This window comes from Toxotes jaculatrix, chromosome 14 (genome assembly GCF_017976425.1).
Source record: "Toxotes jaculatrix isolate fToxJac2 chromosome 14, fToxJac2.pri, whole genome shotgun sequence".
NCBI classification, from domain to species: Eukaryota; Metazoa; Chordata; class Actinopteri; family Toxotidae; genus Toxotes; species Toxotes jaculatrix.
In genome coordinates, this window is record NC_054407.1 from 15952441 (window position 1) to 15969837 (window position 17397).

The 17397-nt window shown below is 39.8% G+C and overlaps 1 protein-coding gene across 1 annotated transcript; it reads right to left on the reverse strand.

The window, feature by feature from the left end:
• Window positions 1-3581: 3581 nt before the first annotated feature.
• Window positions 3582-16156, reverse strand: klhl14 (kelch-like family member 14). Its single transcript, XM_041055652.1, has 9 exons — window positions 16147-16156; window positions 14698-15598; window positions 12563-12684; window positions 8234-8323; window positions 7326-7404; window positions 6801-6991; window positions 4888-5046; window positions 4489-4646; window positions 3582-3722 (listed from the first exon to the last, which is right to left on the reverse strand). The coding sequence occupies exons 2-9, from the start codon at window positions 15573-15575 to the stop codon at window positions 3582-3584; spliced, it is 1818 nt and encodes a 605-aa protein (XP_040911586.1). The 5' UTR covers window positions 15576-15598; window positions 16147-16156.
• Between the last annotated feature and the right edge of the window lie 1241 nt (window positions 16157-17397).

Genomic DNA, 17397 nt, shown 5'->3' on the forward strand with positions numbered 1-17397 from the left:
GAGGATAATGCAAATTTAGATGTTCATTTCATTACACTTGGTGAATAAATATTACAGATAATTATATCAGCAACAAACTGATGCTGTCAGTTCAGTTTGTATCTTTAGTGTTTAAGAACGAGCGTATTGGATAAGAATTATTTAACCCCCTTCCCTGCCATCCCTGTGTCCTGTGTCTATACTGTAATGAAACTAGAGCCAAGGACAGAGAATACTTTTTCAGTGATTAAAAAACAGCCATGATGGTCTGTGTAGTTAATTAAAAGGTCAGCCGTCTTCATTTTTTTAACCAATCCTGTTATTCCCTGAGCTGAGGAAGAGGTGTTAGCAGTGGGACTGAGAGCAGTGCAGAAACCATCTGCTGCCACCAACACTGAAGGGTAAATGAAGACTTCAAATCCACGCATGCTACACGCTCACATTCAATTTGTATTTCTTTTCATCTGAACCTCTTAATTTTTGTCCTGGGACGACTTTGCACATCTTTGTCTTAATTATGATTAATTATGAACTTAGATGATGCTGTTCTTTCCATTCCCACAGCCCCACTCAACTAGTGTTTTTTAGCAGTGATAAAGTCTAGTTACCACTGACCAGAGGAAGCGTTCAGGTGTCTATAGACTGCTGTATCTCAGTAGCTGTTGTGAGACATGTCTCAGAGGATTATGCGACATGAAGGGCGCTGAGTATTTTCTAATGTCCTGATACCATATTGTGTGAATTAGATATGGATTTATGTAATCTAGCAGAATCATCTCTGTGAGGAAATAATTGCTGTCTTATCCTCTAGGCACATGGCCAAGTGGATGCATGAAGTGAAGACGCCAAGCAGAGAAACTGCTGCTATTGGAAGAGGGAAAAAAACCCCCAAACATCAGAATAAACCATCAGGTGTATGTATGTGTTGGGGGACCTGCATGCTGTTTGGTGCATGAGACAGTTGGTAGTAAATGGTTGGCAAATCAAATCTGGTCTGGCATGAGAGACTGCCCTGAGGGTGAACATCAGATTCGCTTTGTATGCAGTTTGGTTCACATTTTGCAGACTCTTGTTTGGTGTAATGCTGTTTTTCTTTTCCTTTTCTTCTTTTTTTGAGGTGTTTCAGATTCAGTTCTATTAATAGTCTTAACTTTTGTATTGTGACAGTTTGGAGGTGCTTTATTACAAAACTGACATACAACTTGAGTCTTTTCTTTTCATGTCACTTAATCCTTCTCCTTGACAACAACTTTTTACTGAACCACCTTTATTTATACAGCTTTTGTTACTTAACAAAAAAAGATTTTGGGATGCAGATAATATGAGGTGCTCATAAAATATGATGCTTTGTTATAAAATAAAGTACCTGACAGCTGAATGAGTCAACTGACAGAAAATTAAGCGGTAACTATTTTGATCTTTCATTCAAAGATGCCAAACATTTCATGGTTCCAGCTTCTCAACTGTGAGGATTTGCTTCTTTGCTTTTTCATCATTTTAATGATTTTAATTTATTTTTCATAATCTTGAAGACTAGACTGGTGATTGGACAAAACAAGCATTGTGAAGATGTCACTTTGGCTCTGGGTAATTGTGATTTCTCATTGAATTTTTACAAACCAGAAAATCAAACAAGTAAATAACTTAGATAACTGCTTACACATGAACACGACTAATAAACATCTGGCATCATGTATACAGTAAAACAGCCGCATGGCTATTTTTTCTGCACTTAAAGTACAATTTCCTGATTATACTTACTATAACTTCAGTAATATTTTCAGTGCAGGACATTATATTAAAACCTTCAAAATTATTTCAAGAATGCATGTTTGTTTTTAAACAAACAGAAACCTTCATCGGACTGCTCACAGCCAGTCGCTGACATTCACAGTAAATTCGAATGAAGCTACTTTTCTGTTTGAAATGTCAACAAAAACTGAAAAGCGTATTTTAATCATCAAGAGTCAATTTATTTTCATATTCTAAAATTCAAAGGACATAACAGGATTTGAGAATAAATCCAAGGTTGAGTGCACAAAAATGTTTCACTGCAAGCGAATATGTACAAGAATGAAATCAACAAATCTGTACAGAATTCAACAGGTACTGCATCGATATTTAGAGTCAACTTTTTTGAACCTAATAACGTAGACTAGACCGGACTGAAGATAATTTTTCTTTTTAAAACACATCACATTAATTAATTTACATTTTAGTGAACTTTCTTTGCAGAATTAAAAGTTCACTTTTAGTGCATTAAGGACCACTGTATGCTTGTTTGTTTTTCATACACTAAAGATTAAAATCCCACTAAGGTAATGTTATGTGGCCTCATAAACAGGCCAGTTAACATTAACTTGTAAAGGGTAACAAACCAAACAGACATCTTCTCTGTCTGTTTACCCAAACATGCCACCAATAAATACACTGGCTAGCAATTACAATTTGATTGTACTGTCATTAACGTATAATTAACGTGAACATTAGTGCGTCATATGAACATTAGGAATCAAAGGTAAAATCCTTAAATTGTTTTGTTTGCAGCATAAGGAATAGCTGCCATAAACATTTGGCAAGTTTTTTTTTTTTTTTTTTTTTTTTTTTTTTTTTTTCTGTCAAGCAGATAACCTGTAAGGAGCTCTCTGTTCAACAAGTTATACAGAAACAAGACTTTAGTCTGGGTGTAAATTATTAAGATAATTAGTTAAAAATTAGGGCTGGGTGATACAGACACATCTTTAAAAAGTTCATTGTGTAATTGTGTGTGTTTTTCTTTTTTCTTTTTTTTCTTTTTTTTTTACAATGTCCACCTGGCTTCCCCCACTTCCAAGTTGCGGTGACTGCTTGGACACTTGCTTGCAGGTCTAGTTACGATGTAGTTTTACTCACAGTATGTCAGTTAAATGATGACGACTGTTAGGAAAGGTTTTCTGGAAACGTCCCCCATTTTAGACACAAATATGCTCATTTTCAGAGAAAGACAAACAAAACAGTTGCATGATGATCCGACCAGGTATTACAGCAGGGTAGGTGCACGATCCAGCCAGAGTAAAATGAGTAACAACATGAGTGTTGAAGAATATTCATACACTTTGATCATCACAATTAATGTAACTCACCCAGCCCTAGTTTAACTTAACTCCAGGACAATTTGGGACCAATCACCTTTTCTCCCAGTGTCTAGTCCGTGAAACAACACTGCATTTTGCTGGAATTATGCCTCTACTCAATACAAGATACGATGGATTTGAAAGCTATAATTCAGTTCAACACTATGCGTGCTATAGAAGAGAAGCCAAAAACACTTACTATCAGTTTAAATAAAATCAAACATGAAACTGACCATTTCTCATAACACAGATGAGTTTAAATACATGAGTTACACAATTTTCTTCTTCTTTTCTTTTTTTCTCAGACCTTCAGTAGGGAATAACGAAAGTGCTCTGGTCAAACCTGTAAAAAAATAATTTATACACACCCTCGTCATCTGACCGGAGGGTTTCTCACAAAATTGTTGACAACTGTTTTGCTTATTGATGGTCCTCCCCCCAGTCACTCTGCTGCTTCTCGCCCTCGCCGCCCGTTGGTTGGATTAGTTGTCATTTGTTAAAAGGAAGGCAGGCAGGCAGTATGACGGTGGAACAGGCTGGGCCCGCTAAAGGCTCTGCCACCTCTCCCTCCAACTCTGTCCATGTTCCTTTCTCTGGGCTGTAGCAGATGGTAGAAGACTTATAGGCCCCCTGAGGAAAAAAGAAAATCAAGTCATTATCTTCATACCTCTTAGTGCTGTTTGGATTTCTAATTGGGGGACTGGAAAACTCAGTTTAATACCAATGCATGTGATCAAAAGCAGCATGGACAAATTAAAAAGGAAAAGTCTGGTGATTTTTATATATTGTGTCAACAAATTCCACAAAAAACCAATTAACTGATCCTAATAACAAGTATTGCCTCTGCAGCCAGATATAGCTTATTGCTTTCTGCCATAATGCTGCAGTGTTGTCCAGAAACTATTAAAAACACATCAATGAGCCTCACTGTTACACTGGGAGACACGTTCCTTCATTATGGTGAACATGGGCTCTGGACTTTATGTTGAGTCAAATCTACATACACCATCCTGCTGCCATACAGTAAATATTCAAATGTGTATTCACATCCACATGTGGATGTGAATACACATGAATACTGTGGCATGTAAACACCTAATCCAGGTTTCTGAACATTGTTTGTTGGTAAAGAACATAGAGGCTGAGATGGAGAGACATGAGCACAGAACTGCACATAGATGATCAGAAACCTTAATGCTGTTGATGATAATGTGTGGTGTTTCATGTTCCATGTAAACGTCATGGAAATAGACTCAAAACCAGGATGTGTGCATGTCAGTACTGTCAGTATTGGTTTTCTTTTTCCCTGGGATTTGTTGACAGTAACAAAAAATGTAAATATCATAAGCCTTATTTTTTTATGTAAAATAATCGAATCTGATCTGTAAAAATGTACCATGCTCCAGCTGTAGCCCCCCACGAGGAAGATGCTGTCATCCAGAACAGCACAGCCCGGGCCGCTGCGACCCTCCAGGATGGGTGTCTGCAGGATGTTCCACTGGTCAGCTTTCGGGTCGTAACACTCAACCAACATCACATCTAGATGGGAGAAACCTGTGAGAGGTGGAAGACAACTGTGGTAAAGTGATGAATTTAGCGCATTGCGTGCAGAATACATATTTTACCAACGAGCCTCTTACTCTGAGAAATCGGTTCGTACGTGATTAGAAAGTTGCTTGTTTAAGTTAGAACAGTTTTGGTTATTTCTATGTGCTGTTTTATCTGTGCTGTTCTTAGTGACAGTGTCCATCTTGACCTGTTTTCTGTTCATTTCCTGAAACGCTCGAGCACTTACCTTTCAAATGGTTTCCACCAATAGCATATAGACGGTCGTTCATTCCAGCCAGTGCATGAATAGCGCGCTTTGTGTTCATGTCCTGTTTCCTAGCCCACACATCCATTATAGGGTCATAACAGTAGAGCCAGGACACATACTCTCCATTGTGCACTCCTCCTGCAACAGGTAAACACAGAGCTGTGCCTTTAATAATCTGTTCAAATACACACCGTAGGTAGACACACTAGCTGCTCGTGTAATATGGTACTCTATAGGGCAAACTGATAGTCCTCTGTACATTAATCAATGTTATTTTTTATTAAAAAAATGTATTGATTTATTACTGAACCCAACAATTGGGTTGAATAGTTATGAATAAGAAATCATAGATGTCTTTCTATACTTCTGTACAGCCACTATACATGTATTTACAGAGAAGCTTGGCTCTTTTTTTAAACTTGACCTTTGTATTAGTTGTTTTTTTTTTGTTTTTTTAAATAAGAGATTGCCATGCCTCATAGTTAATATCGCCTTCTCCAACCAGCTCTATTCAAACATAAAGCTGGTGCCTTTGTTCCCTTCTTTTAGTTTTATATTGTAATCACTGGCGTGGTGCATAATACAGTACAATAGTCACGTCATAAAGTTCACAGATGATTCAGTGATAGTCAGCTTTTGGAACGGGGAGGACTTTGGTTTATGACTTTCTGCGTTGGTGTGATGAGTCTCTGACTGATTTACATGTGACAAAAACAAAAGATATCATTATAGATTTCAGAAAGCAGAACACATAGATGTTATATGGAGTTGGCCTTAAAGCATTTGTATTAGTATTAGTATGTTTATCCTGTGAGCACTTTGCAAGAAAACTTGCCTGGTGACAATCAAATCAAGAGGAAGAAATTTCATTATACGTAAACATAATGTGCTTCACATTAGAACCGACGTACAAACAATTACCCACCCAGTAAAAACAGTAAAAAAAGAAAAACACACATCCATGCCACAATAGTAAAGCACAGACAAAGACATGCACAGACAAACACACACACAGAAAAAATCCCACTCTGGTTTTTCCTGCCACTCCTCGATTTTGACCTCACTATCTGAAAGTGCTACATTAACTTGATTGTGCCTGTTCAGAGGATGAAAAGATGATGGGTTCACATGTTCCTGTTGTAAATTATTGTAATTTGTTTAGCACAAGGTTATGATACTACCTTTTGTGCTTTGTTTTTATTCCAGCTTATGATGTTTTGGCTTTGTTAACATTTCACATGAGATGTCACTTTTCAGTTTGTGCACACATATTTTTGTAGTTGTACGATGGCTCAGATTCAAAATCTTTCTCAATTAAAAGCACAAAAGTATTATCAAAATTCACAACAGGTTTCATAAGTAAAAGTGCTCATTAGACAGCAAAATGAATCTTGTTAGTGTTATACACATATTATGTTATGTTATTATGTTAATTAATTATAAATGTGGATGAATCACTGTGTAAGCAGCACTGATTTTGCAAGGGGTTATGGTAAAGGGTAGTTAAACTGCATACAGTCATATACTCCTAGATCATTTAATGTAAACTGTGGATTTGATTTTATAAATTGATCACGTTTTAAATATAAAACCTTAATCTGCAAAGTAACTAGTAACTAAAGCTGCCAAATAAATGCAATGTTGTAAAAAGTACAATATTTCCCTTTGAACTGTAGCTGAAGTAGAATAATCTGACTAGACAGCAAAGTTTCCAGCTGTGATAATAAAGATGATTAATATTGTATATTATAATGTGCCACTGACTTATGACACAGCAAGGTTTTAGTGGATGTGCTTATCTCTCGTTTTCAGAGGCTGAGCATTGCACATCATGTACCTCTTTTCAAGAGAATGCAGGATAATTGCGTGTGAGTGGCAGGTTCTTCCCTGACCTGATATGTAGATCTTGCCGTTATGTACTGCTCCTGCATGGGCGGCCAGAGGCTGCGGCAGAGACGACACGTAGTTCCACTCGTTAGTCTCCAGGTTGTAGGACTCCACGCTGGAGAGGTAGCCCGTCTCGTTCCTACCACCAATCACGTACAGGTGCTTATCCAGGCGGCAGGCAAAGAAACTGGCTCTCCTGAGGAGGAAGTGTCAACCAGACAACATCATTAAACCAGCAATGAAAAGATTTGTTGTAGTTTTGGTGTGAGTTGGAAATTATTCAGAAAAAACAATATCACGACCAAGATTCCCTCTTAACATACGTTTAGAGTAATAGAAAACACTAAATAGGTCTGTATGTGTATAATGATTCTAATGATTTCATATTTCCTGTTTTCTTTATCAATTAACAAAAGACAATGGTGGTATTATTAATCCATCAATATAACAATCAATATATAAAAAATATCAAATATAAAGACATTTAAACGAATCTATGAATGAACAAATCAAACACGAAAAAGGCTCACCTCTCCTGCATGGGGGGCAACTGTATCCAACTGTTGAATCTGGGATCATAGCGGCTGACAAAATTAGTGCTGTGCTTTCCTGCAGACAAACAGACATAAATAAAGATCAATGAAACTGATTACTCACATGACTTAGCTGAGTAAGAAGTTTCTCTATAGTACAATAAAGTTTAGGCGTTTTATGGCAGTGCACACGTGTAACTGGTGTGTAAGTCTTTGCCAAAATCTTTTCTACATACCAATCAAATGCACAACTGTGACTCTGCAAGTCTTCATTTAAAAATAAACATATTATGTGAATCTCACCTCCCACACATGCTGATTTTCAGTGTTAATATCTGCTACTTTTCACCGCAATTAGAGTTAACAAGTGTTGACTAAAGTCTTGTTTTTCCAATCATAGACTCATCTGGTTTTGTTTAAAATCTCTTAAATTGGTGTTGATTATACCCTTAGTGCTAAATAAACTCTACTGATTTCTACCATGTGCATGTGCTGCTACTGTACTACTGTGTTATTATGATACATTGTGGAACAAGAACAAAAGGACAGCATAAAAATTTTTGATCATTTACAGTCTTTGTTTCTTACTATGGTTATATGTCACCACTATTTCACAAAAAGCACTCTTAACACTTCCACACCACAAATATTTCAGTGTTAATAACAGTTTTTCTGTCCTGTGCCAATTATTGACAAGTGTTGATTGGAGTGTTGTTTGTCCACTCAGTGCTGATCTGGCTCTAGGATGAGTGTTTGAAACTAACTGAAAGCGCTACATTAACTCTGATGGGTTTGAACTTACATACACGCTGGCTTAGAGCGCTCTCTATATTAAGTAAACACGGGCAAATTTGCTGTGTGAAGTCACTGGAAAGCAAGACATTCATTCTGTGGTGTTACAGTACCGTTGGGGTTCCACTGGTCCTCTCCGCCCAGCAGCAGCAGGAAGTTCTCCACCTCCACCACACAGTGATGGGCGCTGTTGTAAGGCATTACTAGATGAGACACAAAAATTATGTGTCAGTCACAGAAACAGGACAGTGGTGCAGGTCAGTGGCAGGAAAATAGCAACGAAAGAGCAGTTCTGGCCCTCTAAAAAGAACATATTGCCCCCAGAGGAAAAGTTTTCCCTTTGGTAGTTTATATCAGATTTTATTATGATTTGTCATAAATCTACTGTAGACAACAATACATAAATACAATCTACTGTAAATCCCATTAAACACAACTTTGTATGTTGTAATGTTAATCATGAAATGAGGTAGTGGAGACAGCCTTAACATAAACTTTGGCCCTTAATCTACTAAAATTGCTTTAATTTATTAAACAAAAGAAGTTCATGAATTTAAACAGACTTCAGCCTGTCTGACCATTGCAGATCTGTGTCTCACAAATGCAAATGCACTCAGTTCTCAGTTTATCAGGTACACCTAGCTAAAATAAATGCAGTCTAATACAGCAGTCCTGCCACAAATCCTACCGTCATGAAGAGGTGTTAATTCAACTTCATGGCCATTTTAGGGGATGTTAGTTTGTGGGGCTGTTGAATTGTGTTGTGTTATACAGCACAGATGTTTCTATCATGTTGTCCACCTCAGAACCACCTCTGTACAGTGCAATACAGTTCAACAGCAGCACAAACTACACCCTCCAAAATTATCAGTTCAGTGAGCACCTCTCTAAAAAAAATTCCAATAAAACTGAACATTGAAACCTTTGTGAAGGGAGGATTTATTGCCAGACTGTTGTATTAGACTGCATACTTTTAGCTTAGTGTACCCAATAACCTACCAACTGAGTGTATGTACTAGTGAGAAAATATAGATCTGCCCTAAGTTTTAGTTTTATTCTTAAATGATTTCAGATAATAATCAAACAAACATAAACAGTAGGTCTGCATCTCAGCTGCACAGGCCAAACAAAAAGCCAAACAAACCAGCCCAGGGTTGAACCTAATTGCAGATCCCTGATGTAGGTCTACTAATCTGGTCAACAGATGTTAATCACAATTAAATGAGGTTCCTATTTATAGAATCTCTACAAAATGTTTTCTTAACTTTATTTGTACAGCCAGTGTTTCTCATTCAGTGACTCCTTTTATTACTTGTGATGCTGAGTGCCCTGTTGTTTGACAGGGGGAGCTCATGGTACACATTAATGTCAAGACTGATTTAATTTGCAATGTACTCTTACCAACGGGCCAGAGTGCCTGTTGTAATGACACAGCCAAACATCTATTTCACAATCTATTCTCTTCATCTAGCATTATAACATATGCCAACCATTCATCCAGTAATTGAGTACATCCAATAAACATAATCCTTAGTGTATCATACTGCTCATTATCTTAGCACAATTTAGCATAAACGGCTACAAGCCCACCGCTGCAGCAGGACCCCTCATGGAGAATTTTCCCTTGTGTATGTTTTTCGTGCTCCCCTCCTCTCCTCCATCTTCTTTTTCTGAAGTGACCCCATTGAGATGTAGAGAAATGGTCTTAGGTGACAGTCATAATGAACATGATCGTGTTCACTCAATAAATCTCAGGCCCGGTGCTTTTTGAGCACAAATCAGTGAAATGTTAAAGCCCACCTGTCTGTCTCCATCAGTCATTTCCACTGTCACCTCCCCACTGCCTGATGGATCACAGTTGCTGCAAAATTAGACAGCCTTGAATCTCATTTCTTTCCTGTTGGCCTCTCCCTGCAATCTCACTCTGGCTGGCTGACATGTGCCGGTCCTCTCTATGGGAGGGGAGTCTCAGATAGGAACTAATACTACATACACTAAACACAGCTTTATCTCGAATGAGGGGATTAGGATGCTTGCCTCCAGTGCACCTCAAAGACGAGTGCCATATGACTGCCAAATTCCCTTACATGCTATTTACATTATCATTCAGTCAGCAGTATATAGGACATGGATGGGCGGCTTTTTATTTGATGTCTAGTGACTTGTACTCATACTAAAAATCATCTTGTACCCATGTGAAAAGAAGATTATTGCTTTACAGTATGTCACAGGCTACAGTATGAGGAGTACTGTGGGAGGATTTGGGATGTTTGCCCTGTGTCTACAGGTAGCACAGATATAGGTGAACAGTGGAATAAGTGCCAGGTTATAATAACAGGAGTCTTGTGCAGTGCAAAAAAATAAAACATGACAATTTTCCTCCTCTACAACGTGTAAGAATTTACTGTGAATTGTCACCTGAGAAAGAGAAAGAAATCAGTCTGCATATTTGCCCCCTAAATCTTCCACGGTTAACCCCAGGGGTGAACAGCCATAGGAGGGCAGGATGAGCACATCCTCCTCGAGATGGACGCCATCACTCCAGTCTACAGTGAGCTCTAGGGCTCACTAGAGGGAGTCATAAACCTCTGCATAGAGGCACAGTCAGGGTCGGTTGAATGACTCCACAGCTAATGCACCACTGCTGCTCGAGCTCTGACGTGCCTTTAACACCATTACAATTGCATCCCACTGAGCTGAATTCCTTTGTTCTAAGGCATGGTGCGTGGATGAGGTCCATTTCCAAGTGTGAGACTTTAATATCAGGTTGGTTTAGAGAAGAAGCAGAGAATAGTCCAGCATTGTGGCTGAGCCTGTGTCTGCCTTTGTCTTCTGGTTGTCCACGCTGCTGTGGGTACACTAGATGGCAAACTTTACACTAGAATCACCGAGCAGCAGATATATCTGACACAACGAGAGGGATCAGATTCTTCCCAAATTGTGTTGATGAATGTCTTAATCAAAGGCTGTCCCTCTCAGGTTTCGCCTCATTGAAAAGTTATGATTGAATGTTAATAATCTTCTATTTCACATCCATTGTGTGGAGGCTACATCAGATGGTCACTGATGTGTTAAGGGGATGATTTTGCAGTTTTGTCCTTCCACTTGGCCACGGACCATTTGAGTGTTAACTTTTTAGTTTTGAGTGATGGAAATCCCTATTGACCTTTTGCTTGCTGCAGTTTATACCCAGGAGTGTGAGTTTAATGAGAAAATGACAATATAAACACCAGTGAGCTTCAGGCTGTTGTGTATGCATGCCTCCTTCAGTAAAATGCACCCTGTGAGATTTAGACCAAGACCGAGATTGAGCCCAAAGCTGCTGGTGAATTTAAGACACACCATCAGACACATCCCACCAGAATAAAAAACCCTCATGCCATAAAGTGAGGATATAAACAGCCCAGTGCCGAGCTGACAGAAAGCAGACCTATGGCTAATATGTACGAATGGAGAGACGCTGCTGAGATATGGCTCCAACCAAAACAAAAGGACAAAAACTCAATATATCTGGCAATGATGATGCAAAGGACAAATATGGTTTCCCATTAGCTCTTCTTTGACCTTTGCAATATGGCAACAATATAGTGGTGAGCCTTGAAAGGTCAGGGAAGACAGAATGAAAAGAGATCATGGAACACTTTACAGAGGTGAGTGCTGCAGGCATGTGTTTGTAAATTCACAAAGGCCTCAGATATGTTCTCCATGCGCACTACATTTTTTCCAATAGTTTTTTGTGAAACTATGACAACTTGCTTCCGATACAATACCACAAAATCAATATCATAAACTGTATCCTGGTATAAATCCCTACAGGTTACAGGATACGTCTTTATTTTCTTTTATTACTGTTATTATTTTTGTTTAGTCAAGTAAAATCATTATCTATTTTAACATTACATCTGCTGTCTCTCTGACCTTATCTGTTGGCATTCGCTTTACCTGATATAAACGTGATATCAATAGTGACACCGGGTCAACAGGTTAATTCCATGCTGTGTATTAGTATGTATGGGGTAATTCAATCTTTTGCAGCCTTTATTGATCAGTGTGAGCGGATAGTCGAGCTACATTTGAATGCTATGGAGGAAAGACGTCATTCATTATTGTTCCATCTCTACCACAATAGATCATTAGATTCAAGTAAATCTCATCATGCATCCTGCCAGCATATTTCAGCAAAAACAAGGGAAACCGGGCATGAAGCTCCACAGTGCTGTGAAGTCACGCTCTGATTAAAAACTTATATTAAAAGTGATAGTGATACATTATTACCTGAAGGATTTAGGGAACTCCTTCCCCTCATTTTCCGTGGAAATTAACCTGTGTTAAAGTCATCCATAGGAACAACTATTTCTCATCATAAAAGCCACTAACACATGATGCCCCAGGTAAAAAAAAAAAAAAAAAAAAAGAAGGGCAGCAAGGCGTTTGCTACTCACTTGTGAGGATCTTCCATGTCTTTTTCTCGTCGTCATAGTACTGGACCAAATTGCTGGGGAGACGATCAGGTCCAGGAGGCAAACCACCCACCAGTAACAGCATTCTCTTATTGGAACGGATTCTGTAATGTCAAAAGAGTGGGTGTGTGGACAAGTGTTAGGACACAGAGAACAAAACAGGTATTAAACCTTGAAATAAAACAACCAAAAGTCAAAGTAAGCACAACCTGCACCTGGACACCTTTAATTCCTTTATCTACTAATTACTTTGATAGTATTAACAGTTCTTGCCCAGCGTATTATAATTTTTTTTTACAAATGCTCGGTGTGTGAGTGAATTAATCAGTGAATGTAATAAAAATAAATGCATGGTTAAATGAATAACTCCTGCTTGTCCGAGTACTACTGCTAAAGTTGAGACTACTAATCAGGCATCACGTGGCCACGTTTATTATAATTAACAAAAAATCGCTCAACAGCGCACTTATCCTTTTGATGTGTTATTGAACGGTTATTGTACTCTCAAGATATCTTTTCAATTAGCTGTGAAGCGAGGACGATCCTGCAGGGTGCCATGCTGGAGGCTAAAAGCGCAATTGAGTACATAAACCTGCCTATACAATGTCTCCATTTCATTGGCTAAGGTGATTCATGTGACATCCCTGAGCCAGTTGTGAGATATTTCCTGCTGTTTGTATATGATATATAACCTCAAAGCTGCACACTTTACTCTACATTAATGACCATTATCTGGCTCCTAATGGATTTCAACACAAATCTACCAATTAATCACAATATGCAGTAAAAAGATTAAAAGTAGCTGGCCTTTATATTCAGACACGTTCACCTTTTTTCCCTTTTTCATATTTTACTTTTTTATGCTTGGGTAAATCACTATTGTCTCGGTACATTCTCCCTGCTACTGGCCCACTCGGAAGCGTTTTGGGGTTATTCATATGCAAATGAGCCCCTGGACATAGATAATAGTGATTAATTGAGAGGAGAGAAACAGTGGCATGTGAAACTAATTATGAGGATTCCTGATTCCTTGCTCATTTAGGTCCATATGTGGGAATAGATATGTTATTGGGACAATGTAGGAACAGATACATGTAAAATGATTCTGCTTTTAGATTTATTGTGCAAAATTAGATTTTTAAGTTTCAGTTCTCTGTGGCTCTATCTCTCCTCTGCTCACCCATATATGCACAGTGATTAAATATCTGAATACCAATTTTAAGCCTTGACCATCTATCTGTAAAACCAGCTCTGTAAACAAAATCTGACAACAGCCCTGTCAATCAATCAACTTACTGACAACACCTGTCTACTTACCAGCCCCTTAATAAAGTGCTGATCAGGAAAAACATGGAAGTAAACCATGCAGCATGGCCTATTTTTGTGTGAGTGAGGCACGTGCATCTAACCTGAATAAGGAGCATTGCCCGATTGTCCCTTAGTGAAACTGAATGCTACATTTCCTCCAATATAATACACACTCAAATGCAATAAATTCCCCTTGCCTTGCATTATATTTAGTTTATTGTGATATCAGTGACAGAGTGTCATTGTACTTACATAAGAATTGTTACGTAATTACCATGTAATTCTGGTAACAATTTAATTATAGCATTTCAAATTGTATTCATGAGTTCCCACAAATCAAATGCATAACCTTTATCTAGTTTGCTGCATCTTGTCTACACTGATTAGAGAGCAATTACACAGATGTGTGAGGAAATAAAAGAGTTGTTTTTCCTTCACTAAAACATAAGGAAACCTTGTAATCATGGATACAGTGTAGCATAGAGTAGATCAAACCCCCTGACAGCGGGCACTCATTCACAGGAAAACCCCCACAATACTCATTAACTGGGCCTCAATCCTCACACCTCTGACTGACCACCTACATGGTCTAGTCTACACAGGCGGTGGGACCAATACTTGAGTGAGTGGGCAACACTTGAGTTGGCAATTTGTTCAAATTTAACAAGTGGGAGGCATTTAATCACCTTCCGTCCACTCTCAAATAGCTCATTGCTCTGTGTGTGTGTGTGTGTGTGTGTGTGTGTGTGTGTGTGTGTGTGTGTGTGTGTGAACTTGTGTCTTTGCGTTTCTGTTTGTCTCTTTCTCACCTGCTGGCCATAGTCTGCCTGCAGTGCTGCCTGAAGGGCATCAGGTGGTAGTTCATGGCGTCCAGGAGTAGTTTCTGGCAGACAGGGTCACTCCTCATGAAGTCAACGGACTGCACCCTCTCCACCAGCTCTGGGGCAGGTATGAGGGCGAAGCGCAGCCTCTTCATAAGGTCTGGCGCATAGTGCATGCGAGTCTCCCGGTCATGCTCCAGCCAGAGGACTGACATCTGGAAGAGAGCCAGCTCTGACTCCACTGGGGGTGGCAGAGCATCTAGCATGGCGCACATCTCCTCAAAGTTCAGCAAGAGCACATCCTCCACCAGGTACTTGTTGGCCAGCTTCTTGGTCTCATCCAGTCCATGGAGTGCAGCAATCTTGCAGATCTGCTTGTAGTTCTGCACAGAGATCTGGTCGTTGAGGAACTGCACACTGAGTTTAGTAATCTGGGGGATGTTGAGGATCTTGCTGACTGACAGCACCTCTTCCACTGTGTCCAGGGAAAGAGTCACGTTGGCAGTGTAGAGGTACTCCAGCACTAATCGCAGTCCAATGGAGGAGCAGCCCTGGAGTACCAGGTTATTGATGGGCCTGGCACTGGGGGTCACCAGCTTGTCATCAGGAGAGGATGAGGGGGTCCCACTGCTGCCCTGGTCCCCTTTGCTCCCATCATTGTTGATTACATTATGGGAGGAGAAGAGAGATCTGAAATACTGGGAGCAGGATGCCAGCACCGCTTTGTGGCAGTGGAACTGCTGTCCCTGGGCAGTGAGAGTCACATCACAGAAAAGCTGTTTCCTCCATAAGAGATTGAGCCCATGCAGCAGGGTGTCACTGTGTGTTGGGTCAAAGGTGGATGTTCTATCACCCGATCTGGACATGACTTCCTGACTGTGAACGCCACCTAGGCAACAAATAAACCATGCAAGCCATTTACCTCAGGTCATTTATTTGCACAACACACGTAGCCTTACAGATGCTATCAGTCAACTATTACAATAGAAAACGATTTCTGGAATAAGTTATTGAACAGATCGACCGTCCATCCAGCGGGGAATAACCGTGGTGCCATGCCAGCCGGCGAGAATCTACATCCAATACGGCTTCAGTCGCTTTCAACTTTGAGCTCTGGTCGTAAAGCAACAAACAGAAACGCAGCAGTTCCCACAGCGAGCCACTCTTAGTCATTCTTAACTCAAGAACAAGATGGTTTAAATGGAGGCTGAGGTTTTTGAAGGGCGCTGTCAAAACAAAACGAGGATACGGAGATGCTGCGGCGCTTTCCCCCCTCGGTAACGCGGCTGAAGTTGTCGGATCAGGAAAAAAGAGACAACCGCTACGTTGGACGGATAACATGCAGCATTCAGCTAACACTTTATCCCGTCTCCTATCTTGCTGCACACCCCCCCACAATGAGGACATTACACATCGCACAGATTTACGGAGTCATACAAAAGCAATTAGTTTGTCTCCGAGCCGTCAGCAGCAGTATGGGTGCGTTTCGCCTTTTAGTCTACCTGAGTTACGCGGACGTGAGTATCGAAAAATATTCACTGAAATTCAGCTTTCGGCAAAGTTAAATGCAATATGCATCTCTCGTGTTTGTCGGGCAGCACAAAAGCTATTTCTATGTGCGTAATGTGTGCAAACTTGACACAAGCGTGCGGTAACGTTGTCGCCAGATTCACTAAAAGCGCCTGTCACAACTAAATGATGTGAGCAGCTTGCCTGAGAAGGAGCCAAACTTACCTGACTTCAGCTCTTGACAAAAAAAAAGAAAGTAAGCTTCAGGTTCCCAATAATCTCACTTGAATTTTCCTTTGTTCTCCTTTTAAGAAATGTCCTTTCCTTTAAAGTCTATGGTCGGTGGTGTCTCAGAATAACCATTGATTCCAACTCATAAAGTCACTATTTCAGGTTATTTGTTGACGTTGATCATTTGTTCTTCAGAATTAACAAGAAGTGTGTGAGTGTGTGAGAGGGAGCTGTGCTTTCTGCAAGAGAAGAAGAAGAAGAAATATACGTGTGACAAATTATGCTACCAAGAAACAACACATCATTATCCTTGGGCCTGGGGCTCAGTGAGTCGTAACGAGAGTAATAGGAAATCCACGGTTGGGGAGAGAAACGGTCGTGCATGGCCGGTGGAGAGAGACCATGCAGGGGTATGGATGCTGGAGAGACTCGCAAAATTATGGCTCAAGGCTATTGTAAAAACTGTCGAGCGTAAATGACTGCGATTTCAAACATCTATGGAAGAAAGAAAAGAGAAAGGGGGAGAAAAACCGAGTCTTTCCCTCGCTGTTATAGAGAGAACCGTCAAGTTTTAGTGCGCATTGCTAATTAGTCAATTTCTCTCTGCCTTCACAGCCCGACGACTTTGCTGCTGAGCTGAAACTGCTAATTTCTGGGACCAGCCTTTTTTTGGCTGTGAACTGGATGGATGAATGGCTTGTCTCGCACAAATGACAAAAAGCCCCTGCCTTAATCTCCATCGCCAAAATAACCCCTCATCTCATTCTGCTCCTGCTAGTCCTTCAAAAGAAGGTGCTCTACACAAACTCAAGTTTTGCATATGTATTATAAATACTATATACGCCATAATGTCCTCACTATGTTTATTATGTTTTATTAAAGCATATAAAACCTCCCTTTTTCATTTCCATGTGGCAAAAGCATCAGGCCAAATACACTATGAAACAC

What these genes read in the sequence shown, in the direction of transcription:
- klhl14 (XM_041055652.1), bottom strand. Translation starts at nt 15,575, where the DNA reads ATGTCCAGATCGGGTGATAGAACATCCACCTTTGACCCAACACACAGT. An exon ending in GACATGGAAGATCCTCACAA is followed by an intron (nt 8,324 to 12,562) that starts GTGAGTAGCAAA and finishes TGTCTCATCTAG; the next exon opens with TAATGCCTTACAACAGCGCC. An exon ending in GGACCAGTGGAACCCCAACG is followed by an intron (nt 7,405 to 8,233) that starts GTACTGTAACAC and finishes GTTTGTCTGCAG; the next exon opens with GAAAGCACAGCACTAATTTT.